This window comes from Sceloporus occidentalis, unplaced genomic scaffold (genome assembly GCF_023333645.1).
Source record: "Sceloporus occidentalis isolate IW3139 unplaced genomic scaffold, rSceOcc1.0.p SCAF_4, whole genome shotgun sequence".
Classification (NCBI taxonomy): domain Eukaryota; kingdom Metazoa; phylum Chordata; class Lepidosauria; order Squamata; family Phrynosomatidae; genus Sceloporus; species Sceloporus occidentalis.
Genome location: NW_028316984.1, coordinates 177,593,287 through 177,615,922, shown reverse-complemented (window position 1 = coordinate 177,615,922; position 22,636 = coordinate 177,593,287). Strand labels below are relative to the sequence as shown.

Here is a 22,636-nt window from a genome sequence, read left to right as displayed (position 1 = left end):
GTTTATACACAGTTGAGACTTCTTTGTTAAGTTTATTACTTGTGACAAACAGGAATCTGAACTTTGTCCTTGTAATGCAGGACATATAGCAAGAGATCCCATGTAACATAAATCCTAAGAGTAAATTACCGTAACAGCATGAAGGTGAAGGAGGGGGAATAGGTTCCAGAAGATGCCAATTTCCATCAGTTACCAAGAATACAAAACAAAATTTTACAATAAAAAGTATTTTTGTGGAGACCTGGAAATCCCATAGAGAGACTGGGAATTTAAACTGACCAATCAATAGCTTGTGATTACATTCTTGTGCTTATCTTACATCTTTTAAATAAGTCCACATAAAACTCTTTAAGACCAAGTGCCAAAGTCAATTTCATAGAATTTCTCAGATGCTGTAGTGGTGGGTGTAGTCAAAGTCAAAAGGGTAGGATAAAAAAATACCAGCATATTTTAGCTTAAAGTCTTAGAAGTAACTAGGCATTACGGGAAGCATTTCAACCTTTTAGAAAGAGAGAAAAATCCCAAACAGAAGCTGGGAAACCATTCAGTAACAATTAAGCTTATCGCATGTGGCTTGTGGAACGGGAATGGGGTGAAACGGAAGGGAATGAAATGGGGAGAAATGGGGGGAAATGCATATTATTGCACGGAAGAATGGCGCTAGTGCTGCCAGGAGTCCCTGCTCCATTCCCCATCCATCCCACAGAAGCCGATTTTCAAGAACTGTTCAGAACAGTTCTTGTAAATTGGCTGCTGTGGGATGGATGGGGAATGGATCAGGGACTCCCGGCGGCATTGGCGGCATTTTCCTGTGTGATAATATGCATTTTCCCCGTTCTGCCCCGTTCCCATTCCCCAAGCCCCATGCGATAAGCTTAAGAGTCATGGGAAATGCGCTATGGCTATCTGGGTCAGATTAGATTACAGTCAATATACAATAACAGTCAACCCTGTGTATCCACAGATTCTTTGTCCATGGATGCAAGCATCCACAGCTTGAAAATATTTTTTAAAAAGTATAAATTCCATATAGCAAACCTTGATTTTGATATTTTATATAAGGGAGAGCATTTTACTGTGCCATTGTGTTTAATGGGATTAGAGGTTCCACAGATTTTGGTATCCACAGGTTGGGTGGTGGTGGTGGTGGAACGAAACCCCAGCCAACTATTCAATGTAGAGGACCAAGCCACAGGGTACATGGGACCTCCATGTGTAAAACTGAGTCCATTCTCCCATTCCAGCTGACACATTCATGTCAGGAGCCAGACTGAGCAGTCAGGGCCTAATGATGCCATCCAAATCTGTATACACACATATATGGATTGAAATTTTTTTAACTTTCTAATTTATTCTTTCTTAAAATTATTTAAATGTTTTAAGTTATTTTATTGTGTTAAAATTAAAACTGTTTAATTGATTTTTATTGTAAGGTAGCCCAATAGCTTATGATATGAGGTGGGATATAAATATTTTAACCATCACTGTTGTCATCTTCATACACACACAACTGACCTGCTTTTAGCAGTCACTTTTACCATGCATCACCTCAGTGGCCAGTTTATGTCAAATGGTCCAGCTGGTTTGTTTGTTGTGAGCACATAAGCTAAAATCTTATACACTGCTTCAGCTAACCTCTGCTAATAGGTATTGTGTACAGTACTGAATTATGTTCATAATTTCAATTTCACTTCATCGTGAACATCACCTCCAGAGACGGAAAATGGTTATCAGAAATTTTGAAAATATAGAATCATAGAATCGTAGAGTTGGAAGAGACTGCAAGGGCCGGGCTGCCATAAATGGTATGTGTGTACATACACATATGTAAGGGTGCATCTGCTGGTCTTTAAACTAAGACATATTGCTGTCTTCTTCCAGAGTATCCATACAATAATTTCAGTGCTTTCACAAACATTCATTGTGAGTCATGCTATGCCATACTGAAGAAAATGTTCTGTTTTGCCACGTTCCTCCTCACACAGTGACCTCCTGAATGCTGTTTAGTTTGCTTTACATGTCACACAAAAATATTTGGCAAATGTCAGTTGCAACCTGACCCAAGCAGAGTATTTTTAAAGAGTGACACAACTCAGAGGAGGAGGGAAGAAGGAGGAAGGAGGGAGAGTTGATATGTGACTGCTCTAACAAGAGGCCCCTTTTGATTCTGAAGAAAGCATAATGGCCTGAAACTTGATAGCAACCATTGGGAATAAGCTGCTTTCCCCAAAAAATCCAAATAAAAAAAATCCAACTCAAGTTTTTAAACTTTTATCATATAAGTACATTATCCCTCATACTGTTATTCCTTCCCAATGCATACAGTAGCAACAAGTTGTTGGATGTTTTGGAAAGGGGTAGCATGACTTCTTGAAATGATTTCCTTGGAGAAGCTTCCTCCTAAATCTAAAGCTTCAACCACTTCAGGCAGACAACCAAATGATTTAAGGAATAATAGCCTGATCCTATATGATATATACTGCAGCATACACAGTTACTAGATCCAGCATGGCGTGGTGGTTTGAGTGTTGAAACCTACTGGGTGACCTTGGACAAGTAAGATGATCTCAACTTCAGGGAAAGACAATGGCAAATCTTGCCAAGGAAAGCCCATGTTAGGGTTGCATTAGCATTGCCATAGGTCAGAAACACACACCACAGACACACACTTACTAAGGAGTAAGACAACTATGTCCAAAAAGGCTTACTTCCAAGGATTGCAGCCTCATGCTGTAATCCTATACCCCACTCAACACAGAGGAATTTACTTCCGAGTAAAGCTGTGCAGGCAGGCTTGCCATACTACCTGGATAAGCAGTCTCATCTGGATTCTACACATGTCAAAAATATCAGTTTGGAACACAATTTGGACCACATTTCAAGATTCCTTAAAAAACAAAAACAAAGTAAATTGCTAGCCTTCACAGAGATATGAAATGTGCAGGCACTCTTGTATCAAATAGGTCTGCAAGAAACCAGTTCACCCATGAACTTCAGGCAGAGGGAAAGGACAGTGAGTGAATAAGCTCCACTGAACAAAGTAGAACTGCTAGTGAGTAAACATACCTCAGCCTAAAACAAATGTGATCCCAGTCTCCCAAATCCAAAGGAGGGCAACAAAAATGGTGAAGGGTCTGGAAACCATGCCCTATGAGGAACGACTTAGGGAGCTGGGGATGTTTAGCCTGGAGAAAAGAAGGTTAAGAGGTGATATGATAGCCCTGTTTAAATATTTGAAAGGATGTCATATTGAAGAGGGGGCAAGCTTGTTTTCTGCTGCTCCAGAAAACAGGACCCAGAACAATGGACGCAAGCTGCAGGAAAAGAGATTCCACCTGGACATTAGGAGGAACTTCCTGACAGTAAGGGCTGTTCGACAGTGGAATGCACTTCCTTGGAGGGTGATAGAGTCTCCTTCCTTGGAGGTCTTTAAACAGAGGCTGGATGGCCATCTGTCAGGGATGCTTTGATTTGGATTTCCTGCATGGCAGGGGGTTGGACTGGATGGCCCTGGTGGTCTCTTCCAACTCTACGATTCTATGATTCTATGATTCTATGATTCTATACCTTCAACAGGAAAGTCTAACCAATAAGGTGAATTAATTAATGAACCTAAATGTAGCCTGAAAGGATTTGAACAAAAATTCTGTTCCAGCATTTTATTTCCGCGAATGGCGGGCCACATCATCTTTCTGCAAGCTTACAAGCCGGAGACAAAAGTGTTTGCCTTAAAGAGTCACGGCTCTCAAAAAGGGAAAATGCAGCTCCATTAATGTATTTGGTGTAACAGCCAGTAATGAAAACCCTCTGCCTTGTCAGCTCATTACAGTAAATTCCTTTGTTTCTGCAAGAGTGTCGTTTAACATTACAGATGATGATGACATTATTCTTTCATGTTTCCAAATTTGTCAGTAAGCAGAGAGGTGGAGAACAGTATACGTACTGCTCCATTTCTTCTAGAACACCTATGATTCACACATTTGTGATCCACCCATTTATTTGCATTGTAGGTTTTCTTTTTTGTCCGTTTCTTCTGATTTAACGGAAAAGCAGAAGATGACGACCCAGATTACTGTACCAAGAAATTCACAAGCAGGAACAATAGGACATGAAGACTATAGTCTGTACAGTAGTATGAGTGAAGATGAGCTCATTCAGATGGCCATAGAGCAAAGCTTGACAGAAGATCCTGCAGAGCAAGTAGCTGCACAGAAGAACATCATGGTGACAGCTCCAAGGGACCAGGTCATTGCAAATCCTCCTTGCAATCATAATCCACCATTTGCAATTTATCCTTGGCAAAGGTAATTCTAATATTGAGTAATAATTTGAAAGTTTAGAGGTTGTTTGATCAAGACAAAGCAAATTCCCTCTCCAGGAATGTTCAGTCTATCCTGTGTCCCAGTCTAAATTATGTGCTGACATAATTTGTCTGAAGCCTTCTTGTAATTACCCTGTCACATTGTCATAGCCTCTTGTTTTATGTTTTGTTTCCATATTTTGATATACCCTCATTTCTGTTGGGGAGAAGAATTCTATGACTTCTGAATTGTGAAATAGGGTATTTTTACACAATCAATTACTCTGGGTTCACAATCCCTGAAGACAGATTTCTTTGCACCATCAAGTGTTAATTCAGAAGTTGAAATGAGATAAAGGAGATGACAATCCTGAGAAGAGTATGGATTCCTAGGTGCCATTCAGACTACCTTTTGCACCGAATTGTAACCCGGATTAAAAGTGGGAAGTTTCCACTGGCGTTGGTTTTAATACATCAGGATCAGGGTTTTGCACAGCAGATCAAGGACAAATCCCCATTAGAGCGAATTTTCCAAAAATGGATTATTTCCTGTTCCTTTTTGGAAAACCCATTTTTTCCCCTGCTGCCGGAAAAGGTGAACTTGGTTCCAGTCATGATCAGGTCAAGTTCAGGAGAGGGATTTAGGTCAGGGGGTGGGCAGTGGGCGGAATATGCCTCTCTTCTCACAAGCAGCTTTCTCTCTCTCTCTCTCTTTGTAATTGTTATTTTTGACAGATTATGTGAATGCTTGTGCTACAAGTTGATACATACACGTCACTTTGCAAGTGGCATTTTAAAAAATTATTTTGTGTGTGTGTGTGATAGAATATGCGAATGCTTGTCCTACATATGTTTACCTTTCAATTTGGCAAATTGATACAAAGTGTGAATGCTTGTGCTACATATGTGTGGGAAACGGAATCTGAAATGACCCAAAGGCACACAACACATGCTTATACACACATAAGTTGACAGAATATGCAAACGCTGCAGCCAGTTTTTTTTTAAAGGAGGGGGGAAAGCACCCATTCCGTTGCCCCAATGAGTTGGACAAGACAAAGAGGGATACAGTAACTGGATTCAGCAGAGTAAAAATGGTTGTAGGACACGTCACCTTTGACGAAAGTGGAAGTGAATTTGATTGACAACAAAGGAAGCTCCATTTTAAAGTGGTACTGCAAATGTGAACTTCAGGGAGGCAAGGTAAAGGGTAGTGGGAACTTCTTTCCGGGGAGATTTGGTACTGGCTCAGCGAATCTGGACCGGATCTACCCAGGGCAAATGAGCTAGTGGGAATGGGGCCCTAGTTTTACTTACATAATACAAACAATAGCAAAATTGTTATTTATTGTGGGTGAGGTTTCCTAGTGGGAAAAAGAGCATGAACCAAGCAAATGTAGAAAGGGTGTGTGGCTGAAAGAGAAATCAGAATCAGATCCTGGCAGCAATAATAATTCCAGAATCCTGATTGTGTAAACACGTCAATATTGTAATTGATGTCATTAGCTGCATATCAAATCTGATGTTGTTTGACTGTCTGTGGTGTCTGATTGTTGTCCATCTCGGAAGCAAAATTTGTTTGACCCAGCTAATAATTGGAATTTCTAGGAATCATTCTGCTCCTTGGGGAACAGAGCAGAATGTATTTTTTAAATGTAAAGTTTGAGGTTTAAATGCTGAAGTAGTGAAATCAAGGATTAACTATCAACTGTTTGATTATGACTGAATTTCACCTGGGATAGCTTACCAGAGATTTTTGATCTTAAGTATACTGAAGTGGGTTCTGACATGGATTAAAGACCATATGGCCTTTTAAGTACTACTGTTTCCCCTTTTCAATTCTACATTGATTAATCAATTAATGCATCTATTTGATAGGCTTTGCAACTTGATAGATGTAATGTACTCTCCAAAATATATAAATCTTAATTAAAGAAATATTTGTTCACAGCCCTGTGCTCTAGACTAATCTTTAAGTGAGATATGAGATAAGGCATTGTCTGTATGGACCAAATAAAATGCATTCCCCTCATGCTCCTGGTGATCAGTCCAGACAATGTTGGAGGGAAACCCTGATTCTGATGTGAACTCTCAGCACTGAACCCATGTTATACTACCCTTAAAATGGATTTTAGAAACTCATTTTTGCTCTGGATTTTCCCAGAAAATCCAGAGCCATCCAGAGTGAAACTGGGTGGCTATTCACATGGGTATCCCACTATACCACTTGGCACTGGCGCTACTGGCACAAATTTCTTCCTATGAGGTCAGAACAAAATACCAGACAGCTCAGTGGGATGCGCATGTAAACAGCTGGCCAATGTTCAGGTAACAAGGAGAATTAGGGGCAGCTCTGTGGTCTGAATACTCTGGGCTGCTCCTGGAGTATTCTGTCTTGTATGGACCTGGCCAAAGACTCCTTCTGAGCATTGTTCTTTTGCATATGTATCTTAACATTCAGAATTATCCAAGTTTCTGTTCCAGTGCCAAAACATACATTCAGCACAATGTTTAGAAACAAGTTTTAAAAATAGCTATATGGCTGACCCAAGCCTTCATAACAAACAATGAAGTCATTCCTGTAAACCCTTGAAATTTTCCTGTCTAATACCCTGAGGTGATTTTATAAGCATACCCTTAAATTACAAAAAAGATCAGTTGACTCTGGATAATGGGAGCAATTGGATGGATGGATGGATGGATGGATGAAGGCCCTCTTGGATAAATCTGACCATAGCAAACATGATCAGATTAAAATTAGTTATGCTGACTTTGCTTTTCCAGAATGGGGAGTAACAGGTGACTTAAACCGTGGCAAAAGTCATTTAATCTGTTCTTCTGCAGTTGTGGGGATAGTGATTTCAAGACTTGCAAAACCCAGTGGAACACTATTCCTGTATACTGTTCTAAAATTAATGTTTCCAAGACGCTGGCTTTATCAGCTGGCAATGGGAGAACATGTTGAAAATCCTACTTTCTCATTGAAGAGTTGCATTCCCCTTTCAAATCTGTTTTCCCTGATTTTCTGTAATACAGATCCATCACCACAGTTTGTACAAGTGATTAATATTTAGTTTTCATATATAGAGATCTTGACTTATGGAGAAGTTGCTCCTGTGTTTTGTTCTAGAGAGCATTTTAAAAATTCAGAATGCAATGTTTTCAGTGACAAACTACATTTTATACAAAATACACATGGATTGTTGTTAAACTCTGAATATGACTGTATTAGTGATGATGGTAGAAGAGTGTTTAACTGTTCTCCTCCATGTTTTATCTTCATTTAAATCAAATCGTGTCCTGAAGCAGCTGTTTTAACTTCAAAAAGGAGAGAAATATAGGTATCTGTATATTTCTCCTAAGGGGTCAGACAGCAGTATCTAAGACTAAAATAATAATAATAATAATAATAATAATAATAATAATAAATAGCAGGGGGTTATACATTTCCTAGTGTTGATCTCTGAACACATTTGCTTTCTCCCCTCCTTATTCACTACATGCACATAGACTTGTTTTAAGCTAGGAATAACAGTGTTTGGAGATCTGGTCTTTGTGCAACACAGGTCAAAACACACTGCAGAAACAATCCAGTTTTGAGACTGCTTTAACTGCCCTGGCTCAGTGCTAGGGAATCCTGGGAATTGTAGTTTATTGTGGCACCAGAGCTTTCTGACAGAGAAGGCTAAATGTCTCACAAAGCTACAGTTCCCAGAATTCTCTAGAATTGAGCCAAGGTAGTTAAAGCAGTCTCAAACTGGATTATTTCTGCAATGTGTTTTGGACCACATGGAGTTGCCACAGGTGACTTGAAGGCACACACACACATCGTCCAAATGCAGTATAAAAAGGTAAAGGAAGGACTGGTCTTGAAGTTGCTCATTAACACCTGGGGCCCATTTACACTACACAAACATAGCACTGCTTTCAGCTTTAACCACCATGGTTCCATCCTATGGAATCCTGAAGCTTATAGTTTGATGAGGCACTAAAGTAACTATTTCTCAATTTTTCAATACAAATTTGCAATTTTCTCAATACAAATTTACAAAGGAACTGTAATAGGTACTTTATTGCCTTCTCAAAGAGATCATCTCCCAAATTCATCAGATGCAGCAGCTTTTGGACCTCAGGCAAATGATGTACCCTGGCTTATGGGACATCAAAGACATCAGGATTCTTCCCTAGAGAGTCAACGGGCCCGTACACACAGGCCAAAATACAGCTGGTTTGGGACACTTTGGAGGTATGCTGTTTAAATGATGCATATGTCCTAAGAGGCCAGAAGCCACGCCAAAACGACACCTCACTCCTGAAGACTGGAACACAGCTTTGGTGCAGCTTCTGATCTCTTAGGAAGCATGCCTCATTTAAACAGCATACTTCCAAAGTGACCCGAAGCAGCTGTATTTTAGCTCATCTGTACAGGACCTATATCACCTAAAAATTTATCTTAGTGAGCTGCCCCACTTTCAGGACTTTTTGCAAGTGCTACTAGGTATAGAAACAATGGTGATGGACATGCCACATTTTTAAAATAAATTAGAATTATCTCATTACATGCTTTCCTTTGTTGTCCACATGATTAGATCTGGGAACAGATGAAGAATAGGCTGATCAACTGTCCCTATTGTTGTGTTTCTGAGCAGAGGGTGATAAATTGGCTGAGAAGGGGTCACACATATGAAAAGAAGGGATGCATGTGGCCCATGAGAGGTGGATTGCCCATATGTGAATTATCATATGCAAATTTTGTACAATTTGTTCTTCTAAGGTTTGTGTTTCTGGTTTGCTTGGACCAAGGTCTTGAGCAGCTCCTCCATCTTTAAAAATTCCATAATCCTATGATTTATTTGCTACTTTCTGACCATATACAACATACTGTGGATCATCTATAGGTTTGGGATAGGGCCCAAATAGCAGGCTTAGCCCTGATTAGTACTTAGAGGGAGTCAGCCAAAAAATACCAGGTGCTGTAGGCTAGATTTAAGAGGAGGGAACTGGTAAAATCACCTCTGAGGATTCCTTGCCTCAGAAAACCCTATGAAATTCCATAAATTGTGATCACCATAAATTGGCAGGTGATTTAAAGGCACATACACATGCATACTCAAAACAGGAGTCTTCAACTGTACCAAAGCTAGAAAGGTTGCCACTTAAAACTATTTGCACTTTAAAAAGTTTACACATTTATGCCTCAAATTTTTGTGGATATTGCCAATTTCTTTCTTTTTCTTCTTTTTTATAACTTGCATTGGTAATCACGACAGAGGGACTTTCTCACTGGCTGCTTCTTGATCCTGGAATTTGCTGCCAAGAGAAGCACTCTTGTGTACTTTCACAGGCAGGCAAATACCTTTTTATTCAGATTAACCTAATCTGGGTTATTTTTGAAGGGAGTGGATTTTTTTTTGTTGATGAATTTTTAATTTTGTTCTATACTTTTTATATTTTAGTTCTGTATCTGTATTTGAAATTTACTGTTTTTGGCTATCTTAAGTGTCATAGTTTTGGCCCAAAGCTGGGGTATAAATGCTAACTTCCACACAGGAATGAAAAACAGAAAAGCCATTTTAGAGAGGATTTTATTCTCTTTTTAACTTTTTGTTAATGCTAAATTTTTAACATAAATAAATAATCACAAATCCCCTATGATCTTTTCCTCCTCTGCTCATCATACCAATCTTTTCTAGGTATTTTCCCCTCAGCTGTTCAATACCAATACTGCTCCTTGAGGTGAAGAATGCCTTCAACCCCTTTCCCAGCCTTCTGTCTGGTGGCCGTGGGTTTATTCTCCCTGTTGTCTTATATGGTCATTTGACTCCCCTGACACTTCCTCTGAAGGCCAAAAATAATCCTGAATTGAGAGAACAGCTGAGACCAGAGTTTGAGCAAGCTGAGTCCCTTTTGTTTTAAACCCCAGAAGGGCTGCTGCAGGTTCTTTCCGTGGCTGTCCTTCAGATCCTTTCTCCATCTCCATCCCTCCTTAAGGAAATCCAGATATGACTTGTTTTTCTTATTCAGAATATTTCTCACTATTTCATTCATGCCATCATCACTTCAGAAATGCTGCACAGTCCAGAGGCCAGACTCAAGCTTCCAGCTCCGGGTCATCTCAAGGGGTAAGACGGAGGTACAACGGCACCTTGTTTGCCTCACCCCAACAAGAGTAAGTCCCCTTCCCAAACGTTCCCTTCTTTCCTGTTAAAGTCAATTTCTTGTATGTTTGCCTTGACTCTACAGCTGGACGTTTTCCTGAGTGATGTGAATGAGAATTTCACATAACTAGTTCAGGGCAACTTTACTAACTTTTCACATTCACTCTCACTTGTCTGCCCTTCTCATTCTTCTCACCTAACGTACTACCTAATAGTCTTGAAATCACCATCTTAACTTCATGCAATCATCTGTGTATCTTTTAGGACTTCCCATTATACTGACGTGATTGAAGGCAGAAGCAGGACGATTGTCTAGCGATTTATTTAGACTGACCTGTTCCCATGTGAAAAGAGTAAACAAATCTTTCTGTAGTTATTTTTAGCTGTGCTGCCCTTGGGTCTCTGTGTTAAAAAAATAAAATGGGAGAATCACATGCTTAAGATCATCAAAACAGAGAAGACGAGAAGAATTTGGTCTTAGTGATAATTGGGATACAGAAATTGCTGTGTTCATTCACAGTGGCACAGAGTGGCATTGACTATGTGTTTTCAGTTAACCATGGAAACACTAATATGTGAATAACAGGTGAGATTATTTCCAGCATGTATTTGACTGTTTAATTTGATGGATAAGATAAAATTTGATAATGCCAAAATATTTTACAATAATTTCTAAAAATGTTTAGCTTCTGAAAAAATGATTTCCAGGTCTTTCTTGCCTGCTGTCATTTTCGTGGAATCCTTAATTTATTCTCCATAAATTGCATGAGCTGACTATGCTTACTAGGTAATGACAAAAAGACATTCAGCAAATCCTCAGAGAACATGTATTCCTATTTATTTATTTATTTCAAAGGCTGAGTGTTGTCATGAAAAACAGGTTGTAGATCAAGCTCAGTACAACTGCCAAATTATACCTCTTGCTGTTAAGAATTGCAAAACCCAACTATAGGTATATTTATCATCCCACATCATAAAGTCAAAGAATCCTAGAGCTGGAAGAGACCCCAAGGGCCATCCAGTCCAACCCCTTGCCATGCAGTAATACACAATCAAAGCACTCCTGACAGATGCCCATCCAGCCTCCATTTTAAACTCCAAAGAAGGAGACTCTACAACACACTGACGCAATGTATTCCACTGTCAAACGGTTCTTATCAGGAGGAGGTTCTTCTTAATATTGATGTGGAATCTCTTTTCCCATAGCTTGAATCCATTGTTCTGTGTCCTAGTCTCAAGCTTGCTCCATCCTCAACATTACATCCCTTCAAATATTTAAACAGAGCTATCATGTCACCTTTTAACATTCTCCTCCTCAGGTTAAACATACCCAGCTCCCTAAGTTGCTCCTCATTCCAGGCCTTTCACCATTTTTAGTTGTCCTCCTCTGACCATCCTCCAGCTTGTCCACATCCTTCTTGAGCTGTGGTGTCCAGAAATTGACAGAATATTCCAGGTGAGGCCTGATCAAAGCAGAATAGAGTGGCACTATTACTTCCCTCAATCTAGCATCTTTCTCCATCATCTTCCAAATACGAGGCCAAACTATTTTAAAATGACCACATTTTCTTAATAAAGATTAGGTGCTTGCCTGTTCCAAAACTAAAGAATGAAACACACCATCTGGAGCTTTAATATAGCAGACTATACATCTACCAGTAAGATTGTCTGAAAATGTGCCTAAATAGCTAATAACACCTACATACACTGTCTCACACACCCAAGGCTTGGGAAAGCTGTTGGCCATTTAAGGTAAAATTATTTGTCACTCTCAAAAATTGGGGTGAGGGGGTGAGGTGCACAAGGCACAGCAGTGGGAGTGTGTAGCCGTTCAGGAACCCACAGGGGCCAATGCAACCAACATATCTTTCCAGTTACCCATTCCTGGTTTGGGAGATTAGGAATTAATTGTTTCCAGTTATGTTTTCATTTAAAAAAGGCATTACTGAATAAATAAAAGTACATGAGATGAGCAAAATGGAATATTTGATAGACAGGTGATAAGCACTATAAGGCTACAAACCAACATCCCCGCAATGTAGTGTACATATTCGGATGCATGCTACCCTGAGCATATACCCTCCCCTCCTGTTCCGTTCCCCTGATTTCCTGCAAAGCCCCTGAAACCACCCTATGCAGCAATTCTGTGCTTTACATGTAGCAAACAGTATTGGAGTAGCCTTAGTGTATGCCTCCATAGCCAGACGGAAAATTATTTACAGCAGCGGTGAGACTCTTGGAGGACCTTGGCAGATGTTGGTGCTGGTGTCATCATTTCATGTCTCGTAATGGGGACCTAGCCAGATGCTACTCCAATGCTGCTTGCTCACTGAGGAAGCCCAGAATCACTGTGGAAGGAGGGCTTCAGGGGCTTTTCAGTAAATTGGGGAGGTGGCTTTGGGTGTTGTGGAGGGAGGAAGGGAATATTAATACCCCCCCAAAAAATTACATCTGAATGCATAGAAGAAACATGTATGTCCCTAACAGAATGATGGCTTCGGTCTGAAAAAAATTCAGAACTGGTAATCAAACCAGCAATAGAAAACATTTTTTTTAAAATGGTAAATATAATATGAACATCCCGATTCTTTGAATGTTTGCTCAGAACTGAGCTCCATGTAGCTTGTTCCCAAGTAAGTCAATATAAGATAGGATTTCATTTCAGTTTATTTCTTTAGCATATTTATACCCCACTGTTCAATCACAAAGGATGTCAGAACAGTTTGCAAATCATTAATTTGACAGTTCCTTGCCCTTAAACTTACAATCTAAACAAGACACAACACACAAGGAAAAGGGAATGGTAGTGGAGAGGGGATTAAATCCAGCATAGGATTTGCATAGACACACAGCCATAACTGTTCCTCCGATTCTGTAAATCTGTTGTCATCAGAGCTTAGAATGTCACTTTTTAAAAGGAAGCAGTTACTTTATTCATTACTCTGATCACCCAAGAAATGATTACTGTCACTGCAGTCTGAAAGGCAATGCAATGAGTTATTCATTAACAATTTACCATTAAAGTTGTGCTGCCTGGTTACTGGAATGACAAGCCTTTTGGCTGCTTCCTCACTGTAGAAATAATCCAGTTTGACACCACTTTAACTGCTATGGCTCAGGGCTATGAAATTCTAGGAACTGTAGGGTTTTAAAAAAACAAACACATTTAGCCTTCTCTGTCAGGGAGCTCTGGTGTCACAGTAAACTACAATTCCCAGAATTCCATAGTATTGAGCCATGGCGGCTAAAGTGGTGTCCAACTGGATTATTTCTGCAGTGGGAATGCAGCCTCTGGGGGAAAAATGCAAAGACATCACAAAGTAATCCCAGCAGGAGGCAGCCAACATGGTGATACCTCCTCCTCCTCCTCTCCCATTGAGCAGCACAATAGCAATAGCAGCTTCATTTATATACTGCTTCATACCACACTAAACAGTCTCTCAGTGGTTTACAACTGTAAGCTAATTGCCCCCAACAAGCTGGGTGCTCATTTTAGTGACCTCAAAAGGATGCAAGGCTGAGTCAACCCTGAGCTTGTGGCTGGGATTGAACTCACAACCCTGTGGTTTGTGAATGAGTGGCTGCAGTAGTGGCATTTAGTCACTGCACTACCAGGGCTCCTAGCATGTAATTGAATAAGAGTAGACAACCATTCCTGTTCAGCTGAAAGTAATGACTTACATCCATGGGCATTGCAGACCAAAATGTAACTGCTAAAATTCATTACCACAAAATGTTACTGAATTACCAGCCTTAGTCATTTGAAAAATGGGTTAATTCACAGTTTTGGTTTTCATCATTTGGTGTTTTATGTTTTGGCTTCCTTTGCTTCTTCTTGTTGGGTCCTTTTGCTTCACTCCTGTTCTGTTATTTGCTTTGCTTACATTGTTATGCAATATGTCTGCTCTCTGTTTATAGCCCTAAGGCCACAATCATTACAGGTTGAGTCTCCCTTGTCCAGAATTCCAAAAACCGAAATATTCCAAAAACCAAAACCTTTTTCATGGGTGGCTGAGATAATGACACCTTTGCTTTCTGATGGCTCAATGTACATAAGCTTTGTTTTATATAAAAATTGTAAGATTTTATGCACGAAGCAAAACTTGTTTGTTTCCATCAGGCTATGTATATGAAACATAAATGAAGTTTGTATTCAGACTTGATTGCATCTCTAAGATACCTCATTATACAAATATATGCAAATACAGGTATTCTGAAATCCCCCCAAAATCCGAAACAGTCTTGGTTCAAAGCATTTTGGATGAGGGAGACTCAACCTGTATTGTATTCATTGCCATTTCAAGAGAGACTAGTAGTTCAATATGGTCAATAGTCTAGAATAAATGGTTTGACAAATGCAATTTTGTGAGGTTGGCACATCCTTCTGCCTGTTGCAGGGCAATTTAACTTTTAGGTCCAAAACCGACTGTAAAATAGTCCATTTTGAGACTGCTTTAACTGTCCTGGTTCAATGCTAGTGAATTCTGGGAACTGTAGTTTTGTGAGACATTTAGCTTTCTCTGTCAGAGAGCCCTGGTGCCACAATAAACTAAAATTCCCTGGATTCCCTAGCACTGAGCCATGGCAAATAAAGTGGTCTCAAACTGGATTATTTCTGCAGTCTGTTTTGGACCTTAGTTTCAGACTGTGGTTGTCTTGTCTCTTATCAGATGAATACGCATCCCTGTTATAGAAAGCATTCTTGTATGGTTTCTATAATTTTCTACCCTGTTTCAAATGTTCTAGTCTATGACCCTAATAAAGATGAACTGAACCAAACCACATGCAAAAATGATTAGATGACTATTGCCTGATTTTTCAGATGTTGGCTCTGTTTAGATAGTCTAGAATTAAGAAGTCTCTGCAAGCTACTACCCATCTTCCAATCAAAAATATCCCCCACATCTGGACCATTGTAGACTGTACTTCAGACTGCACTCTTAATATGTTTAATTACCTGTAACATAATCACACACACAAATAATGCTATGTTGCTGCAAATGTCAGTAGAATTCTGCAAGAAGTGACCATTTCTCCATTTTGTTTTAAAGAGTGTTAGATCCTCTAGTGACAGCAATCCAGAAAGGAGATGAAAAGGCTCTAGATGATATGATAAAATCAGGAAGAAACCTTGCACAGCCTAACAAAGATGGATGGTTGCCTCTACATGAAGCTGCTTACTATGGACAAGAGGGTTGCCTGAAATTCCTGCATAAATGCAAGTATCATAAAATGAACTGACCATAGATAGGATAAAAATACAAAGCCATCACTGGGCACAGGACAATCTGTTAGTGCACATTACACTCTGGCGTTTATCAAACAGGAGGAATTTCTCTTAAATTCGAATGAAAAGAATGTGGGGCCAGAACGCATTCACTTAAAGTCGCTAGTTTCCTGCATTTACGTGAATACACATTGCATTCGAACTGGCTCCCCATTGCCCGAAAATAGCATGCCATTGCCTGAATGTGCATGTGGCAGTCTATCACGCAATAACGTTAAACCCCATGATTGCGTTCAGATTGCCATGCCCAATTTTCATTCAGAGTTTCATGCTTTTTAAGGTCCTTCTATTGCAAAGATGAAGACTAAGATGCTGTCCCCAAATGATGCTTGAGAGGGATTTGATACAGACAGATTAGTATTAAAGTGACAGAAAAGAGTTTGGGTTGAGTGACTGGCTTGAGAGGAGAAGGTGTAGTATTTCAAAAGTTACATATAGGTTGAGTCTTTCTTATTCAAAATGCTTGGGACCAGAACTGTTTGGGATTTTGTATATTTTGGATTTTGGAATATCTATATTTGCATATAATGTATACAATGAAGTATCTTGGATAGGAGACCCAACTTTAAACACAACAATTATGTTTCATATACACCTCATACACATAGCCTGAATGTAATTTATGCATATTTTAATAATTTTGTGCATGGAACAAAGTTTGTGTGCATGAAACCATCAGAAAGCAAAAGTGTTACTATCTCAGCCAGCCATGAAAAATGTTTTGGATTTTGAGACATTTTGGATTGCAGGATTCTGGATAGGGAAGACTCAACCTGTATAAATAATCTGCTGTTTAACTTCTGTAAATAAAGTTTTGTTTTGGTTTTATAGACCTTTGGTTTCTGAAATGACTATCATTCTGGGTTTCATACAAGGTGTCTGTGGTGGTGGCAGTGTTGCAGGGTGGTGTCCTGTTGGGCATAAAAGTAGTACAAATCCTCATAGGAACCTTGAGGGCATTTAGACTCACCCAAATTATGCATGAGCTTTACATGCCTTGCTACATTTAACTCCATGTCTTTTCAATAGCTTACCCTGGGACAATTGATCAGCGTACCCTTCAGGAAGAAACAGCACTCTTCTTAGCAACAAACAGAGGAAATATTGATTGTGTGCGTGCATTGCTTCAGGCAGGAGCAGAACCTGATATTGCAAATAAAGCGAGGGAGACACCACTTTATAAAGGTTAGTGACATGATGCAAAATAAATGATGCAAGCTTTCAAAGCTCCACTGGCTCATTCAACAGACAAAGGTATTAAAAATCAAACAGGAGAAAGAAAAAAATGATGGTATAGTTTTGTCACGATGTTATGTTTGTTCTCAGATAAGATGGTACAAAGGGATATCTTGTTGCTTTAATAGTAATTATGGCTTTATTCTTCTTTCTTTGCCTTTTATCACTTCCCCCTCTCTTGCATGTATTATTGGGTTTCTCATCTTTTATTCTGGTTGTATGGCTTCTATAGTACTTTTTATGAATTGTAATGTTTCCAAAATAATAAATTTGTTTGCCACAATGGTTATGCTAGGCATGATGTGTATAGCAGAAACATGCACTGAAGAGCATAGACTTTAACAATAGCAGATTGATGGCAGTGGGGGAGAATGGTCATGTTAGTTCTTTTATAAGTACAGTATTTTAAAAAATCAGAAATGTCTTCATGTTCAAAATGGAAAGCACTCAAGATTTTTTAAAAAAAATGAATGTAGGAGAAACCAAAACTGACAAGGTCTTTGAGCACTTAAATAACGGGCGTTGTCAAGGTGGGGGGGGGTCTGTGGGGTCCGGACCCCCCTTCCATTAGATACAATTAATGATGCATGGCGCTGCACCGCCGCACCCAAGCCCCATTATAATGATGGCACTTAGTCTGGACCCCCCCCTCCCCTTCCCAAAATCCTGGCTATGTCCCTGTAAGTAACACAGGCACAAATTTTGTTGTTAATCTTGACTAGAATAGAACCATTGAATCAATAGGATTTACGTTTCTGTTGTCTTAACATGCAGCCTCTGACTCAATAGGTCTTCTCTAGCTGGGATTAAACAATAGAATTCTACCCATAGTTATTGAATTATTATTATTATTATTTATTATTAATAAATTAGGGATGCCATCTCTTTTTCCTGAGAAGCTGCTATCTTTGTTTAATACATTTTTTTTGTTAGGCAGCTACAACATGATTCCTTCTATGTTTAGCAGATCTGAGAACAAATATATTCACTAGTATCAGAGCCCTGGTGGCACAGTGGTTAAATGTTGGTACTGCAGCCACAGCATTGTGAGTTTGATCCTGCAGGGCTCCAGGTTGACCTTTCGTAGGTCAGTAAAATGAGTAGGTGAATGAGCAAAAAGTTTAGGGGAAATGGACACTCGGCAATTTTATTTAAACAGTGTGTTGCACTAAAATGCAATGAATGTATTTTAAAAAATGTTAAAATACAAGGCTAGCGATCTATAAAAAGTAATTCAAGCCTGTGGGCCATGCCCTACAGACATACACATAAAATGAACAATCAGTACTGGGCCAGAAAACTGCAAATCCCATGGGAACATATACAGTACAAAAAATATCAGTTCATTTGTGCCTCACAAAATGAGATAAAAGGGTATACAACCGGTTAGGGAGTGCACAATGACTAACAAATTAAAAAGGGATAATGCAGTATGCCCATTACAAAATACTAGATATTGACCAAACGCGTTTCGACATATGTGTCTTCCTCAGTGGTCATGTACAAATGAAACAATCTTGGAAAGATACTTATAAGGTGTATGGGGACATCCCGTCTCTATGGGTAAGTTGTAGCTCCCAATGGACCAAATATCCTGCCTAGGACTGGGAGCTTGCTACTGTGTGTGGGACATCCCAGTACATGTTTAAATAAAATTGCCGAGTGTCCATTTCCCCTAAACTTTTTGCTCATTCACCTGCTTGTGTTTGTTTAGGGATTCACCTCCCAGCTTTTTCCTTTACCAGTAAAATGAGTACCCAGCTTGATGGGGCAATTGGCTTGCAGATGGTAAACCACTTAGAGAGTACTGAGTTCACTGTGAAGTGGTATAGAAATGTAAAATGCTGTTGCTATTGCTGTTGCTATTGCTATTGCTAATTGTTCCAAATTAAATACATTTTTAAAATACAGATTTATAAACTAACCTTCTTTTGTAATGACAGCCTGTGAACGCAAAAATGCTGAAGCCGTACAGGTGCTGTTGCAGTACAATGCTGATGCAAATCACCGTTGCAATCGGGGATGGACTGCTCTCCATGAAGCTGTTGCTCGAAATGATTTAGACATAACAGAACTCTTGATCAAAGGAGGTGCCAAGATTGATGCTACAAATTGTTATGGAATCACTTCTTTATTTGTGGCAGCTGAGAGCGGTCACTTAGAAGCTTTGCGATACCTTGCCAAGTGTGGTAAGTAGAACTAAAAACTTGCATTTCATGTGCTATGACTTTGTTAGTTATAGTGAGTTTTTCAATAGGCAATATAAAATTTGAGGGCTAGTTCTTACTGGCACTATCAGGAAGTCTTTCAGAAGGAAGAAGTCAAAGGTTTACAGTAATTTTCAGGAAACAGAAGCCTAAATCCAGTTGTTAGACTCATATGGAACAGCCTAACTGAAAAAGTGGAAATTACTGTAGGTGCTCATTTATAAGTATATACATTTTAATTTAAAAAATCAATTTATCTATGGGTCAATATAAGTACTGTACTTTAACTCCTATCAAAAAGGAACAATTCCCTTCTCTGAGTAGTGTAGCAAAAGGTGAGAGCTTAGTCCACCCTGAGAGCATCTAAAAGAAGCACCAACCCCTGTCTGCTTTCTGCTGTGGCATCATCTCTGACCTTTTTGAATTCCTGGGTGAAAAAAATGGTGGCAATGGCAGCTCTTTGGCTCTGTCCCTGAAAGTAGCATTGAGATACTTTGGATAAGACATTTATGTACAGCATGCCCATTCCATACGCAGGTGCACCATATGCAGCTTCCGGTTTATGTGGAAGCTGCACTGCAATCTACTGAATGGTGCGTGTGCCCATGGTGTGCGTGTGCCATGCCACCACGAGCACGAGCCCCATTCTATTGAATAGGGCTTGAGCTTATGCGTAAGGCAAGGCTCTACTGTATGTATGTATGTTTGTCAGCTTTTCTGTGTTAAAATCAGGCAACATTACCATATTAAAGGTGAAGGCTATAATGACTGCTTAATGTGGGCCCAGTATAGAGCGCCCAAAAAGGGTGGTCTGCCGGCGTCCTGGTTTGCTCCATGTGGAAGTCGCAGAGGACAAACCGCACGGCTCCCTCACGGAGCACAAAGAACCCGTGAGGCGCCATAATGACACTGCAGTGAATGGCACACTTGTGATGTTATTATGGTGCTGCGATGTGCGGATGCTAGGCGTCTGTCGCATAAAAATGGTGGCACCCATCTGTACAGGGCACCACCATTTTGACGCCCTCGTCACATGCTAGGGTTGAGGCACGTGTGGGCACAGTGCCCTCGGCCAACCCCTAGCACGTGATGAGGGCACCCTATAGGCCCGTCTGGACCGGGCTGTAGTCACCATTTTCTGTGCTTTGACTTTTCAGCCTTTTTGACATGTTTGTATGTTTTCGTAGCTCTGCTTGTATCTGGTCACCTCCCTCCCATATCACATAGCCAAGATTTATCACATTTCCCTCCTCCTCCACACAGCCTTTAGGGTGAGCACAAACAGTTACGCCTGCTGGACTTTTGTAAGTCCTTTTGTATCGTGTTGCTTTGCTCTGTTCTCTATATGTTTTGTTACATGCCCCTACATTTTATCCTCAATTTATCCATGGGTCATATCAAAATCCATAATTTCACCCCCAAAACATGCCCTCAATTTATACTTGAGCATATATGGTACATCAGTGCTGGCATACTATATTCCCACTGATTCAATGGGTCTTGTGTAGTTGGAACTAATAACTAGATTTATTATTATTATTATTAACCTTTATTTATAAAGCGCTGTAAATTTACACAGCGCTGTACATACAATCTTTTTAATTGGACGGTTCCCTGCCCTCAGGCTTACAATCTAAAAGACACGACACAGAAGGAGAAGGGAGTGGTGGTGGGGAAGGGGCCTGTCTAGTAAGATAATTCATATAAAATACATAGCAATACAGGAAATGATTCAATAAAACAGACAACAAAAGAACATCAAATAGCAACTGACAATTATGCAATTTAGGCTTTAATATACATGTGGTCCACAATGTCAGATAAAAAGGAAAGATTTCATAGGAAAGGAGGTTCTGAGCAAGATTTAGAGGCCCATACTTGGAATTATTCTAGAACTTCTTGAGAGTGAGAGTGGTTTGGCATTGGAACCAATTACCCAGAGAGACAGCCCTCTCTGGACATCTTCAGAAAGAAGCTGGACAGATACCTGCTGGGGATGCTTTAGCTGGAGATCTTGAATTGAGCAGGGGGTTGGAATTATGAGGCCCCTTCCAACTTTATGATTCTGTGAAATATTTGTTAGGGTTCACAGTCTGCTGAGCAGCCCACTATAAATCCCAAAGTCCTATAACTGTAGTGTGAAAGAGGACAAAAGGCTGTACAGACCGCCCCTAAGGTGCGGCCCGCAGCCACCTCTTTCTTTGCCAAATAGGGGCTGTGGCAACCGCATGCTGCAGCCCCAATCTGGCCTTTCTACAGTGCAAAAGGGAGCTGTAAAAAGTGGCTCTTTTCTGCGCCTCAGAAAGGGCAACATAGCTGCCAGCGTTGTGGCTTTTCTATGCTCCTTTGGTGCTGTGTCATCTGGATGCACTGTAATGCAGCCCACCATGTGGTGGGGTGCACGGTGTCATGCCAGCATGGGAGGCAGAGTCGGGGCATGCATCATGCAGACACCACACCCCCACTCCGCCCTCATGTCGGCCTTTATGGCTGGTCTGTACAGCCTGATAGTTTCATTTCATAATAGAGTCTCTTGGAAGATAGTGGACTCTCCCTTGGGAGAGGTTTTTAAACAAAGTTTGGATGGCCATCTGTCAGGGATGCTTTAGCTGTGTATTTTCTGCATTGAGAGGGAGCTGGATTAGATGACCTTTGGGATCCTTCTAGCTTTACAGTTATGTGATTCTATGAGCAGCATCAGCAAAAGAATCACAAGAGAAAAATCTAATAAAACTGTGTAACTATTCCAGGCTTTAAAAGCCCCTCTGAGAACCCATGTAATAACTTTATTACACATACAATGCAGAATGTTTGCCATAAAATAAAGATTCCATTTCTTTCTCATTAAGAAGTAGCCCAGTTTAGGACTTTGTAATTGTATTCCTAGATACAGTTATGTTAAAAGTGCCAAACACAACAGAGTGCTTTTGTTGTTGCAAGGGAAGCAGATTCTCTTTGGCAGAGACCTCTGCAGCTGAATTATATGCATGTTTATTTCAAAATCAAGTCCCACGCTGTGCAGTGAGGCTTATTCTCAAATTTAGTATACATTGGACTGCAGCCTATGTGGTCAAGCAAGAAAGAATGGACTGACATGTTAGGATTTCATAGTGTAGGACTTCATAGATTATAATGGAGCAAGTACTTACAGTTCTTGGGCCCATGCAGTCCTCAGCCTTATCCTATTTATCCTTCAGCTTGATTTCTAAAACCCTCTGAAAGTAATCACTTTGAGTCCCAGACCAGGTGAGGAAAAGGAGGTAGGAAAGGAAGAAATGGGATGGCAAAGGCCCAGAACAGACGGGCCTTTCGTGATGCCCTCGTCATGTGCTAAGGTTGCCTTGGGGTGGCGCGCCCACACGCCCCGCAACCCTAGCATGTGACGAGGGCGTAACAATGGTGGCGCCCTATATACATGGGTGCTGCCATTGTTAGGTAAGTGCCATGC

At 40.2% G+C, this 22,636-nt stretch overlaps 1 protein-coding gene across 2 annotated transcripts in view; it reads left to right on the top strand.

The window, feature by feature from the left end:
- ASB2 (ankyrin repeat and SOCS box containing 2) overlaps positions 1 to 22,636 on the top strand; it is a 39,544-nt gene that overhangs the window by 2,382 nt on the left and 14,526 nt on the right. The window contains exons 2-6 of one of the 2 annotated variants that reach the window (XM_089522446.1): positions 4,011 to 4,304; positions 10,365 to 10,469; positions 15,510 to 15,676; positions 16,775 to 16,930; positions 18,925 to 19,170. In XM_089522446.1, the coding sequence (XP_089378572.1) occupies positions 4,057 to 4,304; positions 10,365 to 10,469; positions 15,510 to 15,676; positions 16,775 to 16,930; positions 18,925 to 19,170 (922 nt within the window). In that variant the 5' untranslated portion in view covers positions 4,011 to 4,056. The remainder of the gene's footprint in view (positions 1 to 4,010; positions 4,305 to 10,364; positions 10,470 to 15,509; positions 15,677 to 16,774; positions 16,931 to 18,924; positions 19,171 to 22,636) is intronic. The other variant, XM_089522447.1, reaches the window with a different exon arrangement.